The 27,181-nt window shown below is 58.0% G+C and overlaps 3 protein-coding genes across 3 annotated transcripts in view; 1 reads left to right on the forward strand and 2 right to left on the reverse strand.

Annotated features, from left to right (window-relative positions):
* The window catches only part of STK11 (serine/threonine kinase 11), a 31,979-nt gene extending 12,543 nt beyond the window's left edge, over positions 1 to 19,436 (forward strand). Inside the window, exons 7-10 of the mRNA XM_066336257.1 lie at positions 6,627 to 6,684; positions 13,783 to 13,976; positions 17,660 to 17,879; positions 18,995 to 19,436. Of these exons, the coding sequence (XP_066192354.1) occupies positions 6,627 to 6,684; positions 13,783 to 13,976; positions 17,660 to 17,868 (461 nt within the window). The 3' untranslated portion in view covers positions 17,869 to 17,879; positions 18,995 to 19,436. The remainder of the gene's footprint in view (positions 1 to 6,626; positions 6,685 to 13,782; positions 13,977 to 17,659; positions 17,880 to 18,994) is intronic.
* The window catches only part of THOP1 (thimet oligopeptidase 1), a 319,814-nt gene that overhangs the window by 34,316 nt on the left and 258,317 nt on the right, over positions 1 to 27,181 (reverse strand). The gene's annotated exons all lie outside the window — the stretch shown is intronic.
* Positions 20,323 to 25,874, reverse strand: CBARP (CACN subunit beta associated regulatory protein). Its single transcript, XM_066336256.1, is given in 11 exon segments — positions 20,323 to 22,371; positions 22,683 to 22,732; positions 22,734 to 22,867; positions 22,982 to 23,117; positions 23,119 to 23,190; positions 23,500 to 23,652; positions 23,837 to 24,011; positions 24,079 to 24,244; positions 24,553 to 24,614; positions 24,712 to 24,857; positions 25,424 to 25,874. Coding segments are annotated over 11 exon segments (2,325 nt in total). The 5' UTR covers positions 25,472 to 25,874; the 3' UTR covers positions 20,323 to 21,188.

A 27,181-nucleotide genomic window follows, 5' to 3' on the forward strand; every position in this document is an offset into this window, starting at 1 on the left:
GACAGGTGCCCAGTTTCACAGCAGGGCTGGGATAGGACCAGGAGTGGCACTTTGTGGGGAGAAACTTGTGTTGGTTTTTTTGTTTTTCTTTAATTCCTGTCGCTTACTGCAGCAGTTTGAGGTTTAGTGTTGAACAGTCTACCTGTGGAAGCTGAGTGGTCAGGCAGGACAGCAGTTGTGTTGTGCACAGCAGGCAGCTTGGTCTTGTTTCACACTGATTTTCCTGGTCCTAGTGCTCTTTGGGGCTAGTGAGGGGCTGGGGGGAACTGAGTGCCTCCCTGCTGGGCAACCTGTCAGCTCTGCAGGTCCCAGACTCTGGTGCAGGGACACGGCTGCAGGCTCGGAGCAGGGACACGGCTGCAGGCTCGGAGCAGGGACACAGCTGCAGGCCCGGAGCAGGGACACGGCTCCAGGCTCGGAGCAGGGACACGGCTCCAGGCTCGGAGCAGGGACACAGGCTCGGAGCAGGGACACAGCTCCAGGCTCGGAGCAGGGACACAGGCTCGGAGCAGGGACACAGCTCCAGGCTCGGAGCAGGGACACAGCTCCAGGCTCGGAGCAGGGACACAGGCTCGGAGCAGGGACACAGCTCCAGGCTCGGAGCAGGGACACAGGCTCGGTGCAGGGACACGGCTCCAGGCTCGGAGCAGGGACACGGCTCCAGGCTCGGAGCAGGGACACGGCTCCAGGCTCGGAGCAGGGACACAGCTCCAGGCTCGGAGCAGGGACACAGCTCCAGGCTCGGAGCAGGGACACGGCTCCAGGCTCGGAGCAGGGACACAGGCTCGGAGCAGGGACACAGCTCCAGGCTCGGAGCAGGGACACAGGCTTGGTGCAGGGACACGGCTCCAGGCTCAGAGCAGGGACACAGCTCCAGGCTCGGAGCAGGGACACGGCTCCAGGCTCGGAGCAGGGACACGGCTCCAGGCTCGGAGCAGGGACACGGCTCCAGGCTCGGAGCAGGGACACGGCTCCAGGCTCGGAGCAGGGACACAGGCTCGGAGCAGGGACACAGCTCCAGGCTCGGAGCAGGGACACAGCTCCAGGCTCGGTGCAGGGACACAGCTCCAGGCTCGGAGCAGGGACACGGCTCCAGGCTCGGAGCAGGGACACGGCTCCAGGCTCGGAGCAGGGACACAGGCTCGGAGCAGGGACACAGCTCCAGGCTCGGAGCAGGGACACAGGCTCGGAGCAGGGACACAGCTCCAGGCTCAGTGCAGGGACACGGCTCCAGGCTCGGAGCAGGGCCCCAGCTCCTGGCTCAGTGCCGGCCGTGCCGGCGGCAGGTGGTGCTGTCAGTCCGAGTTCTTCCGCCGCCGCCGCTGGGGCTCCCCCGGCCCCTCGGCACCAAGGAGCTGCCAGACCCCCGCAGCCCCCCTCAGAGGCTATTTTAGCTTCCTTGGCCCCATGCCAATGATGAAATCAGTTATTTCCATGTGTTTCCAAAAGCATCAGCCAGCTTTAGCAGCTTTCCGAAGGCGTTACATAAGGCAGCGCTTCCAATGGCGCTGGGCACAGCCGGGATCCGGCTGCTCCGCTGAGCTCGACACGGTGGCTGCTCGTGGCCTGATGTACTTCACATTTTACCTGCCAGCCCCAGGCAACAGTGACCTGAGCTCCGTGTGGCATTTGGCTTGTGACTGCTGACTCCAAACATGGTCTTTTAATGAGCTGGGAATTGCCCAAATGGAGCAAATCCAGCAGTCCTGTTGGTCCGGCAGCAGTTTTCCTAAAGCATCCAGCAGAACTCCTTGGAGGCTTGTGATCAGCCTCTCAGCTGCACTTAGTGCTTCCCCCAGGGAAAAGGAATGTGGCAGTTTTCTCTTTTCCTGTGCTGAGGATATTGACAGCTTAAAATCTTATGCTTCATTAGCACAACAACTCCCCTCCTAGTTCTCTTCCCACCTCTGCATGAGATCTAGAGCCAGAATTACCTACTCTTCCCTCTGCCTGATTTTACATGGGAGAGCCTTGAATCTGATGCCCTTTGTCCATCTCTTACAGCCTGAGTCTCCTCTTGCATCCTCACCGCTGTCAGTTTGTCTGTCTGCATCCCTTCTATGCTTGTGGACCACAGAGGTGGGAGTCAAGTGGGTTTGGCAAGGAGAGGAGCTTGTCTGGGAGGAGGTGGCTACACCCCTTTCTTTCAGGGCAGTGGGAAGCCCTAAGGATCCCTTTTCCTGTCATCTCTCCTACCTGAGAACAGTCTCCCACCCCTCATCTTGCTGTGTACAAGCTGCTACATCGCTGGCAAAACCTTCTGATATTCCCCTTGCTTGATGGGAGACACATTTTCCAGTGGTCAGAGTGGCAAGTGGCCTCGAGGGGGATGAATTTTGAGGTGGGATTGCCCCAGCTCTGGCTGCTCTGGAGGCTTGAGCAGCTCCCCAGCATCGGCTGAGGCCCAGGGCTGAGCTGTGCAGCGGTGGCACCACGTAGCTATGGTGACAAACCTGGATGCTTTATTTAGTTCCTGCCTTTCCTCCAGAACATCTGCATTTCCTGGTTGCTGCCCGCTCCTCCTGCAGCAGGCTGGAGCTGAATCCATTGCCTGTGGATCAGATATTGTCAATGGCTGTTTGTGTAAGCAGCACAGACACCCCCAGCTCAGCTCTGTCACTCTGGTGGTTTTGTCTCATCTTTATGTTGCTTTGAAAGGATCTAAAAGCCCTCTCAGGGCTGAGAGAGCCTGGTCTGGGTTTGAGTGATGCAGAATTCAGTGCAGCAAAGTGCTCATTTCCTCTGTCTGCCAGGGCTGTGCTGACCACAGGCCCCACAGCCGGGCTGTGAAGCAAACACAAACACACTTTGTAAGGTCTTTTTGTTCTTCTGTTGACTACTTTTGTAGTGCGTCTTTACTTTTTCTTCCCCTTGAGCTTGTTCTTATCTTTGTTCCCCTTTTCCAGAACAGCAGAGTTTAGAGGACTTAAAGCTTCAGTGGTATTTGGCTTGTAAAGAGACTCTCATGACAGTATATCCTCCAGATTAGTTGGGATGCTGCTCCTCATTTTGTCTCCCTAATCAGGGATGAAGCTTTATTTATACTCTTCAGGGATGGAAAGAAGGGCTGGTGCTGTTTTGTGTGTGCAGTCAGGAGAGATGTGTCAGAGTGGAAGAGTTTATAAATAGCCTTAAGGTTCTTCTGGCAGCATCTGCCCATGGCTTATCAGCTCCTGTGCACTTTGCTTCTGGACCAGAAAAATGCACAAGGTCAGCTTTCCTCCTCCTGGTCTAATAGACTTTTACTGGAAGAGGAAGCTCTGAGGCTGCAGCTCTGCATTAATCAGCATCTGGATTGATTTCCAGGCCCTGGGACTTGGTGGTTGGATCCTCAGCAGTTTGTTTTCTCACTTCCATGACCTTTCCTTGCTGGGACAGTGAGAGGATGTGTCCTGATGACAGTGGGATGCTTTAATTCTGCTGTGGCAAGAGCCCCCAGGGCTGTCTGTGCCCGTCCACAGCCTGTCCTGGATCACAGGCTCGAGATTTGCCTGCAGAGGGAGTTTGTGGCCAGAGCAGCCAGCTGAGTGCAGGGAGAGGGAGAAGGTCCTGCCTCATTTACAGATTGGTCTCACACTGCTTTTACAGTGGTTGTTAAATGTTGATCCAAGTTGGAGACTGAAGTGGAATCCAGGTTGAGTTCATTAACCTTGCTGTTGGATTTCTTCTTGCTTCTCCAGTCCCACACGTGAGACTGCCCTGTGTTCTGAACTCCAGGAATTCTGCCCTGGAGCTGTGCCTGTCCAGGATCACTGAGTGTGTGGGCTGGGGGCTGTGAGGAGCTCAGGGCAGATCCATGATCTTCAATTTCTGGGTTGTCACTTGATGTGATTTGAAAGGGTTTTGAAACTGTTGACGTGCTGCAGAGGACACGATTCCCCTGTCTGGGCACAACTGTGTGGGGTCTGTTCTTACCAATTTAATACCTGATAATGCTCGATGAGAGGACTTCATATTTTAGGAATCATTTCCTCATAGGAGTGTGGTTGGGAGCCTCCACCCCTGGAGGTCTCCAAGGAACACCTGAACATGACACTCAGTGCTCTGCTCTGGGTGACAAGTTGGGGATCAGCCGCAGGTTGGACTCGGTGACTCTGTGACACCCCTGTATGGGCACAGTGAATTCTCTGGGAATACTGGGGGGCAGAGGTTGGAGTTGGGCCTCCTGAAGCATTCCCTGGCACAGCCTGTCCCATCCTGCTCGCAGATAAACTCCAGGGAAGTCTTTACCCTAAATGGCCGCAAGCGGCGGCTGCTGCGGGCAGACGCTCCGAGATGACTTGCCTGGTGAATAGAACATGATGTTTTGTCTTGCTGAAGCCTCTCTTCAGTGCAGGACTTGAGCCACAGAGCTGCCACGAGTGACTCAGAGCTGAATGTATGAATGTACATTTTCAGCGAGGACACTTTCCGTTTTCTTTCAGATGTTGCCCCAAATGCAGTCATTTTTCATTGAAGTCAAAATTCCTTTTGCTCGATTATTTTCCTTCTGCCTTTTTAATGGCTTGAGAGCAACAGCTCCCTGTGCTGTGGTTGTTTGTGACTACTGCTCTTGGGCCTCTTTTAATCATTTACCTTAAACTTCTTCTCCTGCTTGTACCAGTTTCATCTGGTAAATGCCTTAAATTCAAAAACACCTTGAAGTGTGTTTTTTAAATAAATCAATGGGGGGAGTGGGTGGTGTCCTGACTTCCCTGTTTCTGACTACATTAATAAGAGAACCTGACCAGTACTTGCTCTTGTCCCTTAAACTTCATGTGAGAGCTCTTTGCAGCCCTATTTCTTAAAAAGAAAAAAAAAAAAGCCAACTCATTTGAGCAGCTCAGCAGTGAAACTGTCTGATCATCTTATTAATAGGTTCTTTAATTAGGTGTGGGATTTTTTTTTTTCCTCTGAACTTATTTCTTTTTCTGTAAGGTGAGGAGAAATTCCACCTGAACGTGAGAAAACTCCTGTGCTGCCAGGATTGAGCTCTGGAACAGGTTGCAGTGGAGGGGGGAGTTTGTAGAGTTTCCATGCTCAGGGACCTTCAAAACCCAGTCCAAACAACCCAGAACTCTGAGGAACTGGGCTCTGAGGACTCCAGTGCTTTGAGTTCTCTGAGCCAGGAACCTGACCTGTGACCCGGAGAGCTCTTCCTGGATTGCTTTAACCTACTTCATGTGATGTCATGTGGGTCAGTAGTGATCCCATTGCCTTAAAGCTCTTAATGCTGTCACCAGCATGGATAAACCTTCCTAAATTGCCAGGGCAAAGTGTATTTTGGGTTCTGGGGGCAAAATAATTTGTCTTGCCCCACTGTACTGTCCTATTCCTCCCTCTTTGCCCATGTCCTGATCTGATGTGATATGAACAGACTGATAGGGAAGATGTTCTGGAGCAGTTTTTGGTGTCACATCTGCTGTGGTGATTTATCTCTTCCATGACCTTTGAATTGTAGGATCTCACCTGCAAGGCCCTTGCAGCTTCCTACTTGTACTGGGGTGTGTCTTCCCAGCCTTCACTTCCCAAGTGTCTTCCCAGATGTATCCTCCACCCCTGTGTTCTCCATGTGTCCTTGTCCTGGCTCTCCCCAGCACTGTTTGCTCTTGTCCTGACTTTCTGAATTCCTGTTTGACAGTGAGTTCTGCTGCCCAGACTTCTCTGGTTACCAAAGATGGGTTCTTCCTTTTCCAACCCATCTCCAAACCCTCATTCTCCCTGCAACCTGTGCAAGACTTGACAGTGCAAGTGCCTCAGGAGCAATAGGGCATCATCCAGTAAAACCAAAACTCCTTGTAGTGTTCAGGCATGAGGCTTTGTTAATGTTTATTAGGTGAATATATTCCTGGAACCTTCATTGGAGAATATCTTGGATGCTGCTGGATGAAATTCTCAGGGTTCCATTGACTCATTTCTGAAGAATATGGCAAAATTTGCTCCTTCCCTTCTGTTGAGTTGTGAAGCTTCTGAAAGGCAGTGGAGCAGAGTGGGCATCCCAGGAGGCTGTTTAAGGAATCCACCTCCCTCTCTCCCAGAGAGAATAGGAATGAGCTACTTTTTCCTCTCTCCACTCTGCTCACCACCCACCCCAGCTACCTCAGGAGATGATCCCAGGAATCCAAGTGCTGGCCAGGGCACAGGGATGGGCAGCAGGATGGGAGGTTTTTTTTGTTGGTTCTCCCTGGCTGCACCTCAGAATAGAATTCCACTCGACCAGAGGATCTGGGACACTGAGCAAGTGGACATATGCTGTGCCTGAGGCTTTGGCTCTTCCATGGAGTAGGTTCAGTGGAGTTATCTCTGAAATGCAAAATCTTGATGTTCTTTGCTTGGAGACTTCCTTGGAGCTGTGATCAAGGCCTGGACATGCCTCAGTCCCTGCACTGGGAGGGAGGGAAGGGCTGTACCCACTTTGCTGGTGGGAAGCTGAGGAGCAGACTGGAACAGGTCAGCAATGGAATTGGGCCTTGACGCTGAGTTTCCTGTGGCCAGTGGAGCAAATCCTGCCTGGAGCTGCCAGGGCTGGACACAGCATGGCTGTCGGGGAGGGAGGGGGAGGGAAGGGCAGAGCTTTGTGCTTCCCTTGGCTTCGGCTCAACTGAGAGTGTCTGTGATCACACCTGGACTTTTTTCCTTCTTTTCAGGGATGCTTGAATACGACCCAGCCAAGAGGTTCTCAATACAGCAGATAAGGCAGCACAAGTGAGTGTTACCAGTCCTTCTCTTCCTGCTCCTCCTGTACCTGTGCTCCTGCTCTCACCTTCTGTTTCCTTTTGACAGCAGACACATGGAAGTCACTAGATCTCCTTCCTCCAGCTCTGCTGGGGCTCTGGCAACCTCCACTTGGCTTTTTTTCCTCCTATTAGAGCATCCGGTGAAGCACTGGAATTGCTAACCAGTAAATAAGGAATATGTTGGAAGTCTGTTTGTGGCGTGCCTGCTTCTGGATAATTAAGGGTTCTGGATAATTTTTTCCAGAGGCCAGCAAGTACTAATGGAGCAGAACAGGAGGTCCTGAAGGCTTTGTTATTGAAGTAGGACCATTCAGTAGCGTGTGTTAGTTCTGGCCAGTCTGGGGACAGAAATATCCCCTGGTATTTGCTCCATATGGAGTCAGTATGTGGAAAAGCATTCCAGGACAATAGGGAATTTTTTTTTTCCTTTCTCTTTAATATCACAGTCTTCCCTCCCCCATATCCTCCCCCATTTTCCATGCCATAGTCACGGGGGGGGGGAAATGCCCCGTTATCACTGAGGGTTTTTTTTAAAGGATCTGTTTGAACATGCTGGCTCCGAGCAGAGATTTCCTGGGCGGATAAAAGTACAAGAACAAAAAGCATCATGAGGCTGCTTCACTGCGGAGGCTGCATTAGCTTATCTCCTCTTGGAATGGGAAGTGCTTCTGAGGACAGGCAGAGCTGCCTCTGGACTGCAGCTGCTTGGCCTGTGAGCCTGCCCAGATCCTTGTGGGAGCTGTAAAAGCAAGGATGTGGTCCAGGATGGTGCTGAGCCCACTCCATGCTGCAGGAACAGCGCTGCTTTCCATTTGTGTTTTTGGAAAAGCCGTGTGCTGTCAGGTGATGGTCCTTGGGAGGTGCCCAAGCAGCCACAGGCAGAGCCTGAGAGGCCTGAAGTGCACTGAGGCTCTGCAGGGAGCAAATGGGACCAGCTCCAACAGGGCTTGGAGGGACCAGAGTGCAAGCAGGGCTTGGGGGGGCAGGGTTTGTGGAGCTGCCCAGGAGATTATTAAGTTAAGGACAACTCTTTTGTAGTAGCCATGCCACGTGCCTGGGTTGTTTCAGGGGCTCTGGGCACTGATGGGCACAGGCATCTTCCATTTGAGGCTGCATTTCCCTGCATGTTCCTCCCAGTACCAGTGGCAATGACCAGAGGGGATCAGCTTGCCATGCTATATCAGGAAGCACTGCAAAGCAGCAGGAATTAGGTCTATGGAATCATCAGTAGGTGTTGAGAAAAGCACTATAAAAGCACTTCCCTTCCTGTGGCTGCAGTGGCCACCCCCGAGCTCAGGAACTGCCCTGGGCCCTCATGGGTCACTGCCAGGTGATTGAGCTGGTTCCCCAACTCCACATACTCCATTTTGCCCTCCTCCCACGTGGCTGTGATTTTTTTGTGTCAGCATTGCCCAGCTGGAAGCACAGAGGGGTCTCCAGAGACTGCCTGTAGTTAGAAAGCTGAAGAAACTGGAGCACACCTCTGGCACAGGGCAGCCACCGAGCTCCTCAGCTGCTGAGCCGAGGCTTTTCATCCCACAGCACTGAAAGGGGCTGAGGAAAGGCTCTACCTGCAAACCCAGGAGCATTTCCAAGGCTTAGGCTCTTATTAGTTTTGTGTGAGCTTAGCCAGTGCTTCTTAATAGGCTTTTCTCCCCTATTAGTAATTGCCTCCTTCCTCCTGCTGTGGCATCTAGTAATTACATCAAGCACAGCAGAGCTTGTGGCCTGGGCCCTGGATGTGTCTGTCCAGCTTCTTTTTGTGCTAAAGAATCCAGAGCTTGGTTCCCCTGCCTTTTCTTTAAATAGAAGCTTAGCCCTGATGCTTAACCTGACCTTGTTTTTTTTTTTTTTTTTTTTGTAAATGGAACACAGCAGGCAGCCGTTCGGGTATTGGCAGAGGGGTTTGGGAAAGCACTTTAGTAAGAAGAGGTTTGATTTCTAGAACCCTTAGATTTCATGTACTGGAGGGAGTAAATCATTAATGATTGTGGCTTTCTCTACACTCCTCCCCCCAAAAGCATGTGCTAAGGACAGGAACTAACCCAGAGAAACATCAAGCAACTTCCCCAGGCTGCCCTGCTGGGATGGATCCTGTCTCAAACTAGAATCACCCCGTGCCTTTCCATGCTGCTGGAAGTCTCCTTTTATGTCTTTGAGCTGCTCTTTCCAGGGACTCACTCATATGGACAGTCAGGATCATCAAAGTGCTCTGAAATCAGCAGGAGCAGCCCCTGGGCAGCAGTTTTGCACTCAGGCTGCTGGACCAGGCTTGTGTCAGGATGGTGGGAAGGGGCAATGCTCCCCTGCCCTGTGGGAAGGGTGATCCCAAGGGGACTGTCACAAGCTGAGTGTCCTGCAGCCACAGAGTTGGGGCTCAGGATCCATCCTTCCCCCCTTCACCTTCCATAAATTGTGAAGGCCCTTTCAGTGGGATCAGGGATACAATCAGTTGGTTCAGGGGCACTGAGGAAGCATGAAGGGAGCACAGAGTGCTGTCCTATAGGGAGCAGAGCTGCAGGAGGCAGGGAAGGCATTCAGGCAGCCCAGCAATGGTAATCCAGCAATTCCTCCCATTATTCCTGTCAGCTATTCCAAATGCTTTTGCCCTGCAGCAGCAGAGGAATGCTGGAGGAAAAGTCTGCTGAGTTTCATCCCTGCCAGCTGCCTTCCTCACTCCTGCAGCTGAACTGCATTAAACTCCTGTCTCTGCACTTTTACTGGAGCGGGACAAAGCAAAATGCTGTTCTGTTCAACCCAGTCCGTGCAGAGCAGACCTGGAGCTGCAAATGGAAATGAGTTAAACTTCTCCCAGGCTGTCATCTCAGAGCTTAGGAACTGCCAGAAGCCGACCCCTGAAGAGCAGTGGAAGAGCCTGAAAACCTGCTTTCCCTGGAAGGATCCGAGTGGGATGATGTTCACTGGAAAACCAGTGCTCACAGCTCAACTTCATGAATATTTGGTGCTCCTGGGATGGGGATTGTAGGGCAGGGAGGAAAAGCTGCCAAGAGCCAGGGAGTTCCAACCTCCTCCCTATGGATTATCCACCACCTCCCCTCTGCCCCGTGCTTTTGCTGAAGGGCTTCCTGCTCGTACACTGCGTTTTGTTACTAATTCACTGACCTGCTGCAGCACTTAAAGTGATGAAGTGGATGCAGAATTCTACCTCTGTCCCTTGTTTCCAAGGCAACCATCTTCCCTCTCCACAAGTGTCACACTTAATTTGTTCAGGCGCAGATCCGATTGCAGGAGTTCATAGCACGAGAAGGGAGGCACTTCCACCTTTTATTAGTGGAGGTGCAAATTAACCTGCAGGGCTGGGGTCTTCTCCTGCCCTTCTGGAGCTGCTGTGCTGCCTTCCCCAGCATCTGTGGGGTTTGGAGTGTGGCTCTGGGATGCTGTGCTCTTCAAACCTGAGTACCAAACCCCTTGGAAGTCTGTGTGGTGCTGCTGAGGGCTCCTTTGCAGGAGCTGAGTGTGCTCCTGGGCTGCATTTGAGGGAGGGAGAGGGGCTTCTCTGAGCCTCTGCTGCTGCCTGTGCACTTGTGGGCTTTCCCCATCCCTACTCTGTAGTGCCAGGCAGTGATCTCCCCTTGGCAGGACATTCCTCTTCCTTCCTGAGGCACCTGCTCAGTCTTCCTGCCCTCTGGCAGCACTTGGAAGGGATCTTTGCTTCTTTTACCCACATGCTGCAGATCAGTTTTGTAACGTGATGTGTTAAAGGACTGGATCTCCAGAACTCCTTGTAGGAGTCTGAGCCATCCCTGCCACCTTTGGTCCTATCACCAGCTGGGAGAAACTGCTGTTTTCATACTTTCCTTTGTTCTGATGCCAACCGAAGAGCTTGGACATGTCTTGATCCAAAAAGAGCTGGAGTGGTGATTGCAGGGACACTGCTGGCGTGTGTTGCCTTTCCCTGGGACATTGTGTGCCTTCCACGATTGCCTGTGAGGTAGCTGAGCTAAACTGGAACCCTGTTCATTGCTGCTTGTGGTGACTGACCTTCCAGGGAGCTGGAGGCCCTTACATGGCATCACAGGAGGTGGAGAATCGCTCGTCCTGACCCTGGCTGGCAGGGCAGGGATCTGCAGCTTGGCATCTGCTCTCAGAGAAAACCATCCCTGTGCAAACCAAGCCAACTGCAATGTTTGTGACCCAAATGGGAAGTGAATAGCTGGGAGTGTTGGAAAGCTGCAGCTGTGCTTACAAGATTCTTATTTTAACCTTGCTTATACCAGGACTTGAAAAGAGCAGAGGGAGGACTTGTGATGGGAGATCTGAGCTTGGGAACTGCAAACCAAACAGGCTCATTAAGCACTGGGCAACCCAGATTCCTCTTTTCCTTCAGTCCTTGACCCTTGCTGTCTTATCTCCCTGTGGCTGACAGCAGCTGTCTGGGCACCACTTCTGCCTGGCAGGATCACAATTAACGCTTGTGTTGCTGCTGGCTGCGGGTTCTGAGCTTTGCAAGTGCCTCAATGAGCTTGTGGAAGAGGAAGAAATAATCCCTTACTACTGCTGCCTTCACTCTGAAGCGTTTCTAAGCCACTCCCAGCCCTTTGAAACAGAGACCAGAGAGGAATCTGCCTCTCGCAGAGGGATGTTCTGCACAAGGGGCGCTTCTGAGATAGGCAAAATCTTTTCTTTGCCCTCAGGGTTAAAGCAACTGCCACAAGCACCAGGTGACTGTATGTGTGCCAGTGCAGTTGGCCCAGAAAACATCCCTGAAACTGAGAATAGCTGGTGGAACAGGGCACTCGTCAGCAGGGCTCTGACCCAGCCCGTGTTTTGGGTGGTGGTGAGGGCAGGGTTTAGGAGGGGCTTTATCTCATGGCCATTGCTGATCAGGAGGTGCTGCTTTCTGGCTCAGGCAATGACTTCCTGAGGCAGATGAGAGTGTTCCAAGAGCCAGTGGTCCTCAGCTGAAGAGCAAATCTTCAGTGACAACCTCCAGCACCAGCACAGAAAGCAGAATGTCTGTCCCTGCTGGAAAATCCTTGCCAGAAAATACTCCACTACTCCATACAGAATTGCTGGAGGCTCCTTCCAAGAGATCTTTGATTTTTCTTAGAACTTCAATGGATTTCTCTTCTCACTCTCTGTCCTCATTACCATATATGCATATGCAAGTGTTTGAAATCACCTCCCGGAGGATGGAAGCATAATGACTGGAGTACAGTGATTCAGGTTTCTGCTGCTAATAAAAACCTATTTTTACTCTCCTGGTAAGTAGGACAGGAGGGAAGAGTGAGGCAGAGCTGAAATACAGCAAAATAAAAACACCAGTTGCCATAGACTTCCAGGCTTTTTCCCTTTAAAATTCTCCTTTTAACAGCAGTCACTCTGATCTCATTTGTCCTGAATATTCCCTTCTCCCAGGATCTCTGGTGTTGAGTTTGGATCCCTCAAGCCCCAGAGCCCCTGGCAAAACCAGCTGGTGGCTCCTCTGCCCCAGTGCTGCTGATCCTGCCAGGCTGGATCAGCCCAGGCTGGATTTGCTGTCTTGGCAGTCGCTTCCTCGATGAACACAGTCTCCAAGGAAGGGAAATGGATTGATCTGATTAGGAGAGCAGTGTGCCATGCACATCACCAAGGAAGCCATCCATGGGATCTGTGAAGAGCTCTGGGCCAGGATTGAGTTATGCTGGTCCCACTCCCTTCCTGCCACTCCAGCAGCTGGGATGGGCTTTGCTTAACTCCCCTTGTGCTCTTTTAGAGACCAGAGGTGACAACTGGCAGCTGAGATCGGCAGCAGTTCCTGTCCCTCTCCCCAAACAGCACCTTCCCCCCTGCAGACAAGGGGCTGCCTGGCTCCAAAACTCCATTGCTGCAGAGAAAACAGCTTAAAGATGTTGACGATGAAGCAGTTTCTGGCTGAGAGTTCACCCCTCCCTTGAATCCTGCCTGATTTGTCCCAGTAGCTGCATTTCCATTTGTTTATCTCCTCACTCCTTGCTTTTCCTGATAGTTTTGTTAGAATCCCAGGTTTTTTTTAGGCCGACTGTCAAAGCAGTGTAAGACTAGAACAAAATGATAATTACAGCTCTGCGCAGGAGGTGCCTTCAGCCTTCCTTCCTGAAAGGAATTTGGAACTGGGGTGATAAAAACCAGATGGCTCAGGTTGGTGAGAGTTCTTGGGCTGGCTCAGGCCCTCCTCCGTGGTTGGAGGCCAGGAGTTACTGGATGCCAACTTGCAGGGTGAAAGCACTTGTGTCCCATCAGGCTTGTGTGGGCTGGAAAGGTGTGTTAGAGGTACCTGGGTCTGGAGGAACCTCCTCTCCCACCCACATTTAGGGGGTCGCTGGGAGTGTGGAGGCTCCAGCAGCACTTCCAGGAAACTTTGGGTGCCCACAATGCAGCACTGGGAGATGTCCCAGACAGTCTGGAGTCAGAGCTCTGCTCTGGGAGTACGATGAAAACCTAAGAGGTTTATCCCATCTGGCTCTGGGATGCTGCTGGGAAGCAGCCTGCTGGATTCCTGATCTGATTAAGAACAGCTTTCGGAGCCGATATCCTTTCCTGGCCAGATGGCAGCACAGGGTTTGGTGGTGATAGGAGTCCCTTGAGACAGGGGGGGATAAAAAGATAAAGTAGAAGCGTTTGTGCTGTGGCCTTGGTGCAAACTGGCTTTTAGAGGAAACTGCTGCAGTAACTGCCCCTCTCCTCAGGCTGGGATCCTGCAAACTTGTGTCTGATGATTGGATCAGCCTCAGCTTCAGGGTAGGGGGAGTTCCTTCTGTCCTGCTTGCTTGGATAATAAAAACTCAGGAGCTCTGGCAGCTCTGCTGATATGTTTTGATTTCACAGGTAGTTTGGGCTGGAGTTGGTGATGGAAAGAATGGTCCTGAGCTGCCCTCTGTGCTTGTCCCTCTGTTCCTGTCCCGTTCCCAGTGTGTCCCTTCAGCACACTCCACTACTGACACCTGGCCAGACCTTTTGGTTCCTCCTGACCTGCCGTGGGTGGAGCTCCCAGCTCGGAATATTGGGGTGGGCTGGGGCCATCCTCACTGGAGGACTCCTGCATGCCTTGTGCACTGACCCAGCTCTGCCCTTGGGCTCTCTGCAGCTGGTTTAGGAAGAAACACGCTCAGGCAGAGGCGCTGGTGCCCATCCCTCCCAGCCCTGAGACCAAGGACAGGTGGAGGAGCATGACGGCGGTGCCTTACCTGGAGGATCTGCATGGCTACAATGAGGAAGAGGATGATGACTTGTATGACATTGAAGATGATATCATCTACACTCAGGACTTCACAGTACCAGGTAGGGGAGAAGTGGTTGTGGGAGATTTTTCTGCGTTTAAAGCTTTTTTAGGAAAGGCCTCAAGGTCTGAATAATCCTTTTAGCAGAGGAGGAGATTCTTGGTTGTGGAATGGTGTGAGTGAAACATGATGCTCCAGATTCCTCGGTCCTTGATTTGATCAACCTGGGTGCCCCTCCCAGTGTTCCCCCTGTGCCAGCTTCTTCCCTTCTCCCAGGAGCAGCTGCTGCTGGACTCTGCTGTTGAGCACAGTTAATTCTTTGGACCAATTTTGCTAGAAGTAGTTATTTGTGAGCAGAGCCCTGAGATAACTCTGTCTTCAGGGTATGTGGCACATCTGGGGGATCCCCTGCATTCAGAGAGACTGGTCCCAGCTTGGCCCCTGCCTTCCTCAGCTCCATGTCCATCCCAACCTGCCCACTGCCAGTGTTCCCCAGCTCCACGTCCACCCCAGCTGAGCAGGGTGAGCCCCATGCAGGCAGGTGTCTGAGGTTAAGGGTGACTCTGAGAAAAGTGACACCAGGAATTTCACCCTCCTCAGCCCAAACACCTCATTTAAACCCAAATCAGAGCTGTCAGGACGGATGACAGGCAGATTATTGGAAGATCTTCCATGTTCTCTGTGTAATTTGTGCTGTTTCAGAGGGATTAGAGACCTAAAGGATGGAGGGGCTGGTGAGGTGGGATGTGCAGTGTTTGTGGTGGGCAGGAATCCCCTCAACACTGGGAACACAGCCGTGGGAGAAGCAGGGTGAGGAGGGTCCCAACACAGACCCTCGGTGGGTTTGTGAGGCATTGCAGAGGTGGGGGCAGCTGCAGAGGGAATAAATGTGAATTTTTCCACCAAAGTCTTCCTTCAGCATCCCTTTGAACCTGCCCAGTGCTGCATTTCTAGCAGTGATCCCATATTAAAATATAAATTAAAAGCCCCCTTGTAGATGGGGGATCAGTTCAGCTGTGGCTCTGTTGGGCAGCCAGAGCAGGAGTGTGAGTGACTCATGGGTGGGGGTGGGTGTTGGGTTTGAGGGGGAAGAAAGAGGAAACCTCATTAAATCCTGTGTTCTTCAGAGGAAGAAGGGGCTTTGAGGAAGTGCTTTCATTTTTAAAGGGTTATTTAAAGATTCATGCAGCTCTGTGGGGAGATGTAAATGTTCCAAGCCCCTGGTTCAATCGGTGTTAAACATCCCATCCAGGGAAGTGCTAGGAGAGGATGGAGAGGGTGGCTGTGGCCTGGAGGCAGAATCCTCTCCCCTCTCTTGTGCAGTGAAGGGATGTGATCGTCCTGCTGGTGCTTTTGTGCTGCCTCAGGTCTAGAGGCTGAGCTCTGCTCTTTCCTGTCCTACATTAACCCCTCCTCTGCTGCAGCCCCATCCTGCAGCACCTGCTCCTGGGTTTTTCAGTCTGAGGCTGGAAAATACAGCCAGGACTGCAGCTTCTGAGCCAAGCCTGGTTGTCAGGAAGGTGCATTCCTGGCTGCTCATGATGCCTGTGCGCTCAGTCTGACAAACAGCGATTCAAAAGCTCATTGCAGTGTTGTTTTGAAACCTTTTTTGGTGCCTGAATGAGCTGGATGCGGAGCCATTAAGAATGTGAGGGGTGGCAGGGATGAGCAGCCACGTTCCTGGTTCCTCTCTCAGCCCTCCCTTTATTTATTTTATTTTTAGCCCTGCTCGTGGTAAGGGTGAGGTGGGCAGGAGCTGCTCGGGCAGACACAGCGCTGGGTCAGCGGTTCCGCGGGGGCAGCAGTTGCCAAGACTTCAGCCCGTGCTGAATTTTTATTTTCATTAATTTGAACGTCAGCAACTGTCATTGGTGAAGGAGGTAAAATTAGCTCACGATTCACCTCCCTCCTTGGTATCCATAATAGACTCCCGGGACTGTGCTTTTGAAGCAGGGAAGGAGGGGAGGAGGGAAGAGTCACACAAAAGGCAAATGAGCTGTTTGGATAGATTCTTTTTTCCCTCCCCAGTCAGAAATGTTAATTGACTTGGCCCGAGTTCAGCCGAGGGAGGGGAAGGAGAAGTGCTCAGCTTTGCTCTGAATGGGGTTGTTTGAGGCTCTGCAGTCCTGCTGGTGGGATGGAGGGATGGGAGGCAAAACCTGGAGCTCTGGGGTGCTGCTCTGGGGCTGGGCTGTGCTGGGGCTGCAGCCTGACCCACGTGAGCCCCCGAAGGAGCCCCATGCCTGGGGCCTCTGGGGCCAGTGTGTCCCCCTCTTCTAACTTGGACCCCTGAGCCCTTTCCAGCCATCACTGCTCCAGGGGGGTCAGGCACTGGAGGAATCCATGAGCTTCGTGCTCCTGAGCCTCCTGCTGTGCTACTCACTGCCAGAGGCACTGGTACATGCCCAGAGGAGGGGCCAGAACACCCCCATCACCACAATCCCTTGTGGTAACCTGGGCCAGGAGCTGTGCTGCTCCGAAGTGCCAGGCTGGACACTCCAGGTGCCACCGGCTCCAGCAGTGCCAGGGTTGGGTGCCTGGAGCCAGGAGCTGTCCCTGGCCACTCAGTCCCTGTCTGTTCTTGTGGCAGGAGTGCTCAGGTAAGCAGCCACAAGCCAGTGACTAGGAGCTGTGGCAGCACTGGGAGGGATACAGGGAGAGGTCCAGGAAGGAATCAACTGCACATGTAACCCAGGATACACCCACCCCTCCCTCCCCATCTCAGGCAGTGACCAGGGATGATGTAGCAGAGCACAGGGGTGAGGTTGGACCCTCACTGTGCTCCCCCCGAGGAGAAGCAGCTCTCCCACCACCCCTGCGTGTCCCCCCAGCTCCCAGCAGTGGGGTGATCGTTGGCGCAAGCGGAGCTGACGTCCCGCCCGGCCTTGGCAGAGAAAGGATTGAGCATCCTTTAAAGAAAATTATACATAATCGTCTTACAGCCTTTGCTTCCACTCAAACCTCTGAGTCATAACTGAAGGGCCCTGGAGCGTGACGTTCCTGCTGGAAGGAAATTGCCTCGGCTGGATCCGGTGGGGGGGGAGCCAGGGGCCTGATGAAGCCTCTCCTCAGCCCTGCACTGGGCTGGGGGGTACACCGTGTTCCCAGTGGGAGCGCCCCAGGATGCAGCCACATCCCTCTGTCAATCCCCAAGCCACGGGATGGGACCCAAGCCCCGGCTGTGGCAGCAGGAGATTCCTCTGGAAATGGCTCTTCACCTGCTCTGCTGAGTCACAGGGAGCTGAGGAGGGAGAGGGGCTGATGACACGCATTGGGATGTTCCCTCGGGGACACACCTGAACCCAAGCCTGCCAGGAGAGGCTGTGCTGCCCCGTTCTGCAAACACAACCAGCCCCTGGGTATCCCACAGTTGGTACCTGGGGCTGGGACCTGCAGAGAAGGCATGAGGAAGAGGAGTGAGCTCATTCACTGCTGCCTCTGCTCCCCAGAGGAGCTGGGCTGCTGCCTGAGGTCTGAGGCAGGACACACAGACAGTCCAGGGAGGAGAGGACACTGTGTCTGTGTGCTGGGGGAACGGGGGCCAAACCAGTCCTTGAGGGGAGCGGGGAGAGAGGTGCAGTCTCCGGCTCCCAGCCTTGCACATCCCGGGTTGGGGATCCTCCCCTGCTCTCTGCAGGAACACGTTCAGATTTCACACAGGAGCAGGATCCACCCTGGGCACTCAGAAGGGGACACTCCTTGAGGGTCTGCTGCCTCCCCCTCACTGTGGCCATTCCCTTGCAGGACAGGTGCCTGAGGAGGAGGCCGGGCAGAACGGGCAGAGCCGCGGCAAGGGGCTGCCCAAGGCCGTGTGCATGAACGGGACGGAGCCGGGGCAGCTGAGCGCCAGGGCCAAGGGCGAGCGCCGGGCCAGCGCCTCCTCCAACCCCTCCCGCAAGGCCTGCTCCGCCAGCAGCAAGATCCGCAAGCTCTCCACCTGCAAGCAGCAGTGAGCTCTGCCCAGGTACTGCTGGGGCCCGCCGGGGTCTGCCCGAGGGAGCTGGGGAACATCTGAGCCATGGGCAGGGGGAGGGAGTCGAGGGGTGTTCTGTAGTCCGAGTCCTGAGCATCCCTCTGTAGAGTCCGTGGTACCCAGGGGGAGACCCCCCATGCTCTGCTCTATTCTGCCCTGTCCTGTGAGAGGTGGTCCCTCTCCCTTCCTGGGCTGTGCCACAACACCCCCTTTCCCTGGCACCAGGGCTCCTCTACCCCGCTCCCAGCCTCCCCACCCACCTGGATTTGGGGAGCACAGAAGGATGCCGAGCTCCGGGATGTCCCCAGAGAGGGCCCCATGGGACCTGCCCCTGGCCCAGAGGTGGCCCTGTCACCCATGGCCAGGCCACTGCCATGCCCAAGCCACTTCCAGGGAAAGCTGAGCCCACTCCCTGCTTCCTCCCCTCCTTCCTGCTCCCTCCTCCCCAGCTCCAGGCCCTGTCCCCTCCTTCCCACCCCTCATTCATAACGGAGCCAGCAGTGACTCATGTTCAGCCTCATCCGCCCCCGGCCTCATGCTCGTCACAGCGCTGCTGGGGCTGAGCTCTGTTATCTCCTGGATCACGACCAGCTTTGTGGTGTGAAAAAAGCCCGAAATAAAAGCAGGATCCTCCCCCTGCAGCTGTCAGAGGCCCGTGGCAGCTCCATCTTTAATTCATGGGGGCAGTGAGTCACCTGCGGGGAGTCAGTGCAGCCGGAGCCTGGGATGGGGCTCCCCGGGACCTGCTGCTCCTCCTGCCCCTTCCTGCTCAGCAGCTGCTGGAAGGGGAAGCTCCATGAGGGCTGCCCAAGCTTAGCTGGGTCACTCCCTCCCTTAGCCTAGAAACCTTTGGAAGGAAGGGAATTCTCCTCTCCTTGGCGTAAATTACATTCCTTGGCGCCGTTTTCTCCCCAAGGTTTTACTTTGGGCAAGTCTGGGCTTACCTGGCTGAGGGGACCATGTGCTGTGGGAGCCCCCAAAACCTGCCAGGGACAGCACAGGGATGCCAGGCCCCTCTCTCCCATCCGGGGTAGGGTGCAGGAGCAGAGCCAACACCCCAAATTGGGCACCCCTCCCTAACCCCCTTCTCTCTGTTCTCCCCACAGCATCCCTGGGCCAGCCTGCGTCCCCCTCCTCACCCCAGCTCTGCCTCTCTCCTGGGACTGGACTGTGCTTGTGATCCAAAAGGAAACCAGAGGAAACCAACCAAGGAGCCCCCCTTCCCTGCCTCCCCGCAGCCCCTGCTCCGGCCAGCGCCAGGACACGAAGCTGCAGTGGCCGGACCTTCCCCACCGGACACGTGGAAGTTGAACTCTGCAGCTGCCAGGACGCTGCCCCCCTGTCCCCCTCCCCGATCACTCTTTGCCAATCAAGACACTGATTCTGGTTTTAATTTTGCGATGGGAAGGGTGGGATGAGGGGTCTTGGGGGGGGTGGGACCCTCTCCCCCTGCCGGGCCCCCCCCGGCTGTGTAGAGTCGTGCAAAGCCATTGCCGTGCACTTTATGTTTTAGACTACTGTTATATATTATATATTTTCCTCTCTTTTTTTTTCTTTTTCTTTTTTTTTTTTTGTTTTGTTTATATTTGCGGTATATTTAGAGATTCCTACACATCGTGATGTGTTAAAATAAACCAGATGAGGAAAAAAAAAAAAAAAAAAAAACAAAACCAAAAACAGGTATTAAGACAAAGCAGAACTCTATTACACCTGCATGCTGCACGGGGGCTCGGAGGGGCTCAGAAGGGAACAGGGCCCAGGAAGGGCTCAGAGCTTGGGAGGAATCTGGGCTCCAAAGGGATCGGGGCACTGGCAGCCACTTGGCTTTTTTTCTGAATTTTTTTTTCTTTTTTTTCCCCTCCCCTTTTTTTTCCTTTTTTTTTTTTTTTCGTTTTTTTCTTTTTTTTCGTTTTTTTAAAGAAAAATAAAGTGAAAACAGCAGGTGGCTTTCATGTTCTTCCTCCTGCAGCAGGCAGGGTTGGGGGCACAACCAGCCCCAGCCTCTCCTCTTTCTTTTCCTTTTGGAAGGGCGCAGCCCCCCAGGCAAACCCTACACTTGTGGGGTGACGCCAGGCCTGGAGCCCCCCTGCCCCGACCCCCCACCCCCACAACAGGCACCATCCCGGGGAGCAGAAGGTAAGAAAAGAGCTCAGAGACGTCACAGTTGGTTGGTTTTGGTTTTTCTCCTTTGTTTATAGACTTAAAAACGCAGAGGTGATAGAGGGAGGGCTTTGGGCAGAGCCTGCGCAGAGGGAAGGGGCAACCCGGCCTCTACTCGCATGCAATGGGGGTTTGGGGGGGCCCTGCCTGTCCCCCCCCTGCTGCCGAGTCCCAGGAGCCACAGCCAGGGCTGGGCTGGGGCAGTTTCTTTTTTTTTTCCTCTTTTTCACCCATCCTTTGAAACACAAAAACCCGATAAAAAGCAAACACACACACACACCCCCGCCCTCTTCCTGGAGCAGCAGCCGCCTCTGTAAAAATCAATAAATATCCTCGAGCCCTTACGGAGCTCCTGGGGTGGTGGGGGCACTGAGGGTCACCCACAGCACATGCTGGGGGATGTCCCACTCTGCTCTCACCCTGTACCCTGGGCCAGGGGGCAGCACCAGGGGCAGGCACCGAGCAGCCCCCACCCCTCCAGGGGGTATTTTTGGGGTCCCCGGGGCCAATCCTGCCCCACCCAGCCCTTGGGCTGCCACTCTGAGACTCCCCTCGGAGGTGCTTGAGCCCCTCAAGAATCCACCAGGCCCCCTGCTTCCAGTTTAGATCCCAGGCTCCCTGCAGATCTTGAGGAGGTTTGGGATTGAGGAGGAGACTCCCCCGTCCCTAAACTACCCCTTGGCCAGGGTGGCACCGCAGCATCCCCCGGAGCGGCGACACCCAGCTTCGGCCCCTTCCTGGCGGGGACATTCCCGGCCGGACGAGAGGCTTATTGCTTGTAAAACCACAGAGAGAGGGGAGAGCGGAGGTGCCACGGGGGCTCAGCGGGCTGGGGGCTTCAGCAAAGTCCCTCAGCGCTGATCCCCGGCCAACGCTCGGCTTCTCCTCCGCGCCCCGACCCTCGGGGCTCCCCCAGCCCAGGTCCTCGCTCCCGGGAGCCGGGGGGCTCGGCCACCCCACGCTACCGGAGCCCCGTGCTGGGGGTACAGCCAGGGGCCCCCACGTGCCCTCCTGGCCTTCCCAGGCCAGGACACCCTTCCTGCACCGGGCACCCCGTGCCGGCAGCAGAAGGGGATGGAGTCCCGAACCCTGGTGGGGGCCGAGACCCCTGTGCCGGGGTCTCTCCCTCTCACACTGGGCCTAGACCGTGCTGTGGTCAGGGGGGGAATCGCTGGCAGCCACGGCCACCTTGCACTCGGGGGTCTCTCTCTCTGCCGCTTTCCTCAGGTGCCCGTAGAGCCGCTCCTCCAGGCCGCCGGCGATCTTGTCCATCAGCTCCGAGCCGGAGCCCAGCCCCAAGCACCTCCCGGGGCCGGGACAGTCATCGTCCTCAGGGGGCTCGGAGCCAGCCTTGGGCTCGGGGGCTGCCTCTCCGGGCTCCTCCACGATCACCTGGATCTCGGGGTCAGGCAGCGCCGGGCCAGGAGGGACCCCATCGGCCGCCTCGGCCGCCTCCTCGTCGCCGGCGCTGACGATGCGGGGCAGGGGGCTGTGGAACCGGGAGTCCAGGGGGTAGTTGGCGCTGTCGCCTCGGCGCAGGGGCGTCCGGTGCCGCTCCAGCGCCGGGTACCGCACGCCGGGGTCGCTGAACTGCTTCGTGTGCTGCCACTGCTTGCGCAGGTGGGTGCGGGAGCGGTGCTTCCCCCGCAGCGGAGACTCGTCGAACTGGGGGTCGTGGCGCACGAAGGCGTTGAACAGCGCGTCCGTCTTCTCGTCGATGCTGTAGTCCCGCCGGGGCAGCCCCTCCCGCCCCGGGAACATCTGCCCATACGGGGACCAGGCCAGGGGGCTGTGGGGACGGAGGTGTCCCCCACCCGCTGCGCCCAGAGTGGTGCTCCCCACCTCCTCCTCTTCCTCATCTTCCTCCTCCTCCTCTTCCGGCTCCCGGCCCTCGAAGCTCTCGAAGATGGTTCCTTTCCGCCCGGCGCTGGTGAAGCAAATGCGCTTCTCGGAGGCTGTCTGGTCCTTGGGGGGACCCTCCTCGCCCCCCCGGCTGGGCGCCTCGATGGAGGCATAGCCGCTGTCCATCTGCAGCAGCTTGCGTGTGCCGGGCTCTGACTCCTCGGGCTTGGGCCGACCCCAGAACTTCTCCTCGGGGCCTTCAGCCTCGTCCAGGGAAGGGGAAGGGCAGGGGGGCACGCCGCTGGCGGAGGAGACGCTGTCCCCGCCGTCGCTGCGCACCGAGTCCTGGTCGTTGCTGCGCTCGGAGGCCGCGTACAGCTCCAGCGAGGCGCGCAGGCTCCAGATGTCGTGGTAGGCGCTGGGCTGCTCGGGCACGCCGGACTCGCCGGGGCTGCCCGCGCCCCCCTCGCCCGGCTCTAGCCTGCGGGCACCACCCCGGTGTCACGTCAGGGACCGGACAGACCCCGCAGGCAGCGGGCAGGGATGTGCCAGCCCGGCCCCAACAGGCTCCACAGCAGTGCCGTGGTGCCACCCCGTCCTCCATGCTGTCCCCACCGCCGTGGCCATGCCCCGACCCAACCTCCCCATCACCAGCCCCTCCCGGACCCCTCACCCCAGACCCGGAGCTGCGGAGGTGGGAGCCCCCCACGCACACGGCAGCGTGGGGTCCCTCGGTGCCTTCCCGGTGCCCGGCTCACCCATCCCCGTCCCCTCTTATCTACTGAAAAATACCTGCCGAGAGAGGGTGGGGGGCTGGCGGGGGAGGGCAGGAAGGGGCCCCCCCGCGGGGTGGAAGGCCACATCATCCGTGTGGGCAATGTACTGGATGATGTCGGTCTGATGGGGGTCCCGGTCCTCCTGGTCCATGCTCTCGCTGGCCGCCCGCTGCCTCTGGAACTGCCGACGCTTGGGGGACCCTGGGGGGCGCAGGACAGGGCTGGGGGGGCCAAACCCAACCGGCACCAGCAGCCCCCCACCCACACATATCCACCCACCCTGCACGGCCCCGCGGGGCCCCCGCTGACCCCCACCTCTGGTGTCCAGGCTGGACGCCCGCTGGGTGCTCTCCAGCTTCCACTTCTTGATCCTGAAGTAGGGGCTGGCCCCGTCCAGGCTGGCGTGGCGACGCAGGCGGGTGAAGAACTGCAGGACGGTGCCCTGGGGGGGGGGTCGGGGGGGGTTCCCCGGGGCCAGCACTGCCCGCCCCAACTGCCTTCGCGCTCCTGGGTGTTGCTGTGAACTGGGGGTGTGGGGGGGCCGTGAGTGCCAGCTCAGACCCAAGCCTGTCCCCTCAGCCCCCCCCGCATCCCACTCAGCTCCTTTGTCCGCTCCACAGAGCTGCGCTGCAGCAGATGCACAAACGTCCCCCGGGGCAGGGACGAGGCGGGGGGGGGCAGAGCCTGTTTCTATCTGGATGCCCACATGTCTCCCTGAGCCCTGGCACAGAGCAGGGGGGCAGGGATGGGATCTGGGAAGCGGGGAGAGAGCACGATAGGACCCTTGAGCTGGGAGCCCCTTCCTCTGCCCAGTCCCAGGCCCCAGCACTCACCGAGGGCCCCTCCCCGGAGTCGGAGGAGGCAGACGGGCTGGCCTCTGTGAAGCTGGTGTCCACGGTGGAGTTGTAGGTGTCCCCGGGCAGGGCAGAGCTGGGGCCCACGGCATGGCTGGGCAGCACTGGCCGGGGCAGGGCCCCCGCGGGGGGCTGCAATGCAGAGCATGCTCAGGGGGTCTGCACAAGGGTGGGGATCCTGCACCCCAGGACCTCCTGTCTCTACTTCCAGCAATGCCCTGAGATTCCCACCCTGGGCCCAGCGGTGCCTCCCTGGGGTGCTGCAGGATGCCCGGCCCTCATGTCCCCACCTGTCCCTCAGGTGCTGAGGGCTCACCTGGAAGATGGCAAGACCGGGCTTGGGCGGGGGCAGGCGGGGGGTCATGGCCAGGCTGTTCTCACTGGACTCACACTCGTGGATGGTAACAATCTTGAGGGCAGGCGGCGGGAGGTGCAGGTGAGTCAGGCGGGCGTTCTTCAGGTGGTGGAAGTCCCCCTCTGTCAGTGTGTACCTGTGGGACAGCTGGGTCAGGAGGGGCAGCCCCAACCCCCTGTCCCCTCCTCAGCCCAGAGCTTCACCTCCTCCCCTTCTCCTGGGTCTTCTTGCCCTGGTCAAAGAGCGCGGCCTCGTTGAAGGAGACGCGCCGGGCAGTGGAGGAGCTGGAGGACAGGAACCGCTCGCTCTCCGCATCCCGGTAGCTGGAGGATGACATGCACTCGGGGTCCTCAGCTTTGCCAGTGATATCTGCAGAGAAGGGTGTCAGCACCCAGCACCCCTCACCGTGGTGCACCCCGGCTTCCCCAGCTGAGGCTTGGCAAACTCGCTGCACTCATGCCCTCGGTGCAGCCTGGAATTCCTTGCTCCCAGCTGCCAGTCCCACTCCACAGGCAGGGATGGACGATGGAGGGCACAAGGGGTGCGTGGTGGTCACTGCTGTGGGGCTGGGGGTGGCACCTTGGGAGGGGAGGGCTCAGGAGCTGCTTCACCCTCCTCCCTCCCCGGAAACTGGGATGGAACTGGGAGGGGGTCAGCGCAGCACTCGGGTCACTCACCCTGCGCCTGCTGCGAGTCATCCAGGTAAGTGGTGTTGGTTTTCTCGGGGTCATCGCTGGCTCTGCGGAGGGAGGAGGGTCAGACGTGCCTGGGCCAGCCCCCTGACCCTCCTCTCGGTGCCACACACCCCGGGGGCAGCGCCGTCACCCCTTGCCCACCTGGAGTGCCGGCGGTCAGCCTCGCAGCAGCGGCGGCAGATGATCAGGATGCCCGAGAGCAGGACCAGGGTGCCCCCGATGAAGATGGAGAGCAGGGCGAGGAGCAGCACGTACCCATCCTGAGGGGACACCTCGCCGGGCACCGCCTGCCCGGGGCCGAGGAGCTGAGCTGCGGGGACGTGCTGGGGGGACCCCGGCCCACCCCAAACCTGCCCCCGCCGTGCTGACGGCAGCGCTGCTCCCCAGAGCCGCCGAGCCCCCCCACCCCCCGCCGCCCCCGGGCCCTGCCTGCACCAAGGCAACAGCAGCCGGGGGGGCTGAGCCGCCCGCGGCCCCCGCGCCGAGCGGGAGTGGGAACGGGGTTGGGGATGGGGACGGCAACAAGACCCCCAAGCCTGCCCCACCGCCGCGATCGGTGCTCGCTGCCCCCGCCCGGGGGAGAGGGACTGACCCGGCAGCAGCCCCCTGGGCCCCCAGCAGCCAGAGCATCCCAGCGGTGCACGGGGCACCGAGAGCTGTCACCCACTCCCAGCACTGGCAGAGCAGGGGGTGACAGCGGGGCTGCTGCCGTCCCCACCAGAGCGGAGACGCCAGCCCCACGGCAGCCAGCAGAACCCCACAGTTCCCAAGATGCATCCCCCCTCCCGCGGGACCCCGAGGCTGGCGGCGTGGGGAGGGGCGGCAGAGACAGGCAGCGACAGGCAGGACTCACCGTGGCGCTCTCGGTCGCGTTGTCCCAGGGTGTTGGGTCATCGCTCATGGTCTGTCCCGGCCCGAGCGCGTCCTGGGGCGGGGGGAGACAGAGGGAGGCACCAGCCGGGACGACAGGGCCGGGCCGGGGGCGGCGGCGGCGGCTCCTGCCCGGCCCCTGCCCGGCACCGCGGTGCGGAGCTGCCGGGAGGGACCGGGAGGGAGGGACCGGGATGGAGAGATAGAGGGAGGGACCGGGATGGAGGGATGAAGGGAGGGTGTGCTCAGGGGAAGGATGAAGGGATGGAGGGTGTGGTCAGGAGGGAAGCAGGGATGGACGGATGGAGGGATGGGGAGGAGGGGGCAGAACCGCTGCCCCTCCCCAAGGAGCCCTCACCCCAGCCGGGCACAGCCGGCCCCCGCGCCCAGCCCCCGGACTCGCGTGGGCACAGCCCCCGGCCTCGCGAAGAGCGGCCACGGTCCTCACGCCCGGCTGGGGCCGGAGCCCCCAAACGGCGGCTGGTGGGCAGAGCTGGCCCGAGGGGGTGAAGTTCCTTCTCCAGCTCCGGGGTGACACCGGGCTGCCGCCCCCGGGGGCCAAACGCAGCCGCAGCCCCGCCGCCCGGGGACCCCCTGCCCGCGGAAGCTCGTGGGGAGCCGCGCCGGGGGCTCCCGGCACGGACGGGGGGCAGGTGGCCGCCCCACAGCTCGTGGCGTGGGTGTCGCCGGAGCGCGACGGGTGACGCTCGTGAGTCATCCCGAGAGCGGCTCCGTCACCGGGCTGTCCGCGCGGGGGGGACACCGAGGGGCCGGGGGGAACAGGGACCGAGAGTCGCCGGGACACGAGTGCCACTCCCCTCCGCGACATCGGCCCTGCGGCCTTTGGGGACCCGGCGGGGACCTCGTCACTGTCCCGCGTGGGTGGCCCTTCCTGGGGGCTGCTGAGCTCCAGCTCCCGCTGCGAGGCCGTGTGTCCCCTCCGTGTGTCCCCTCCGTGTGTCCCCAGGCTGCTGAAGGGGCTGAGCCTGAGCTGGATGGGCGATGCTGTGTCGGGGACCCCCGGAGCGGGCAGGGGTGGGCACTTGGGAGCCGCTCAAAATTAGGTCAGTGAAAAATGTGAATGGAGCCCGTGAAGGGGTGGGGACTGTCACTCGTGGGGGCAGCGCGGGGGTGGCCGTGTCGCAGCTGGCAGTGAGGGACGGGGATGGCTGAGGGCAGCCCTGTCACAGGTCGGGGTATCAACAACCCCTTGGAGGGATATTGGGGTGTTGAGCGCCTCCCGAGACAGAGAATCCCCTGCCCACACCGGCCCTGGGGCACCTCCAGGCTGGTGGAATGCAGCACGAGGTGAGGGGACCCATCCTGCGACCCCGAAAAAGGGTAAGGGGATGGGGGAGTCCCGCTTCCGACCACATGGGGGGAGTCCAGGCGAGGGGCTGCGGCTCCACGCGGGGTGGGCGGCCCACGGGCGGGATCCCTGTGGGACACCCTCAGGCCCGAGGCGGGGGGAGCGGGGGGCCGGGGGGAGAGGGAAGAATGTCCCTCCTGTTCCCCATCATGGAGGAATCCCGTCTCCATGGCGACCCGGCAGGAACAGGACGGCCATTGTCTGGAGGAGGGGGCCGGTCCCCGGGCTATCCCCCCCGGGGGGGGACACGGGGCGGGACCCGGGGTGGCCGCCAGTGCCCGGGGCGGGGGCTCGGGGTCTGGGGTCCCCGGTGGTGCCGCGCCTCCGCACGTGGGAAGGGGTGCGGGGGGCGGGCCGGGGCTGCGCCCCACG

This window comes from Sylvia atricapilla, chromosome 26 (genome assembly GCF_009819655.1).
Source record: "Sylvia atricapilla isolate bSylAtr1 chromosome 26, bSylAtr1.pri, whole genome shotgun sequence".
Taxonomy (NCBI): Eukaryota; Metazoa; Chordata; class Aves; order Passeriformes; family Sylviidae; genus Sylvia; species Sylvia atricapilla.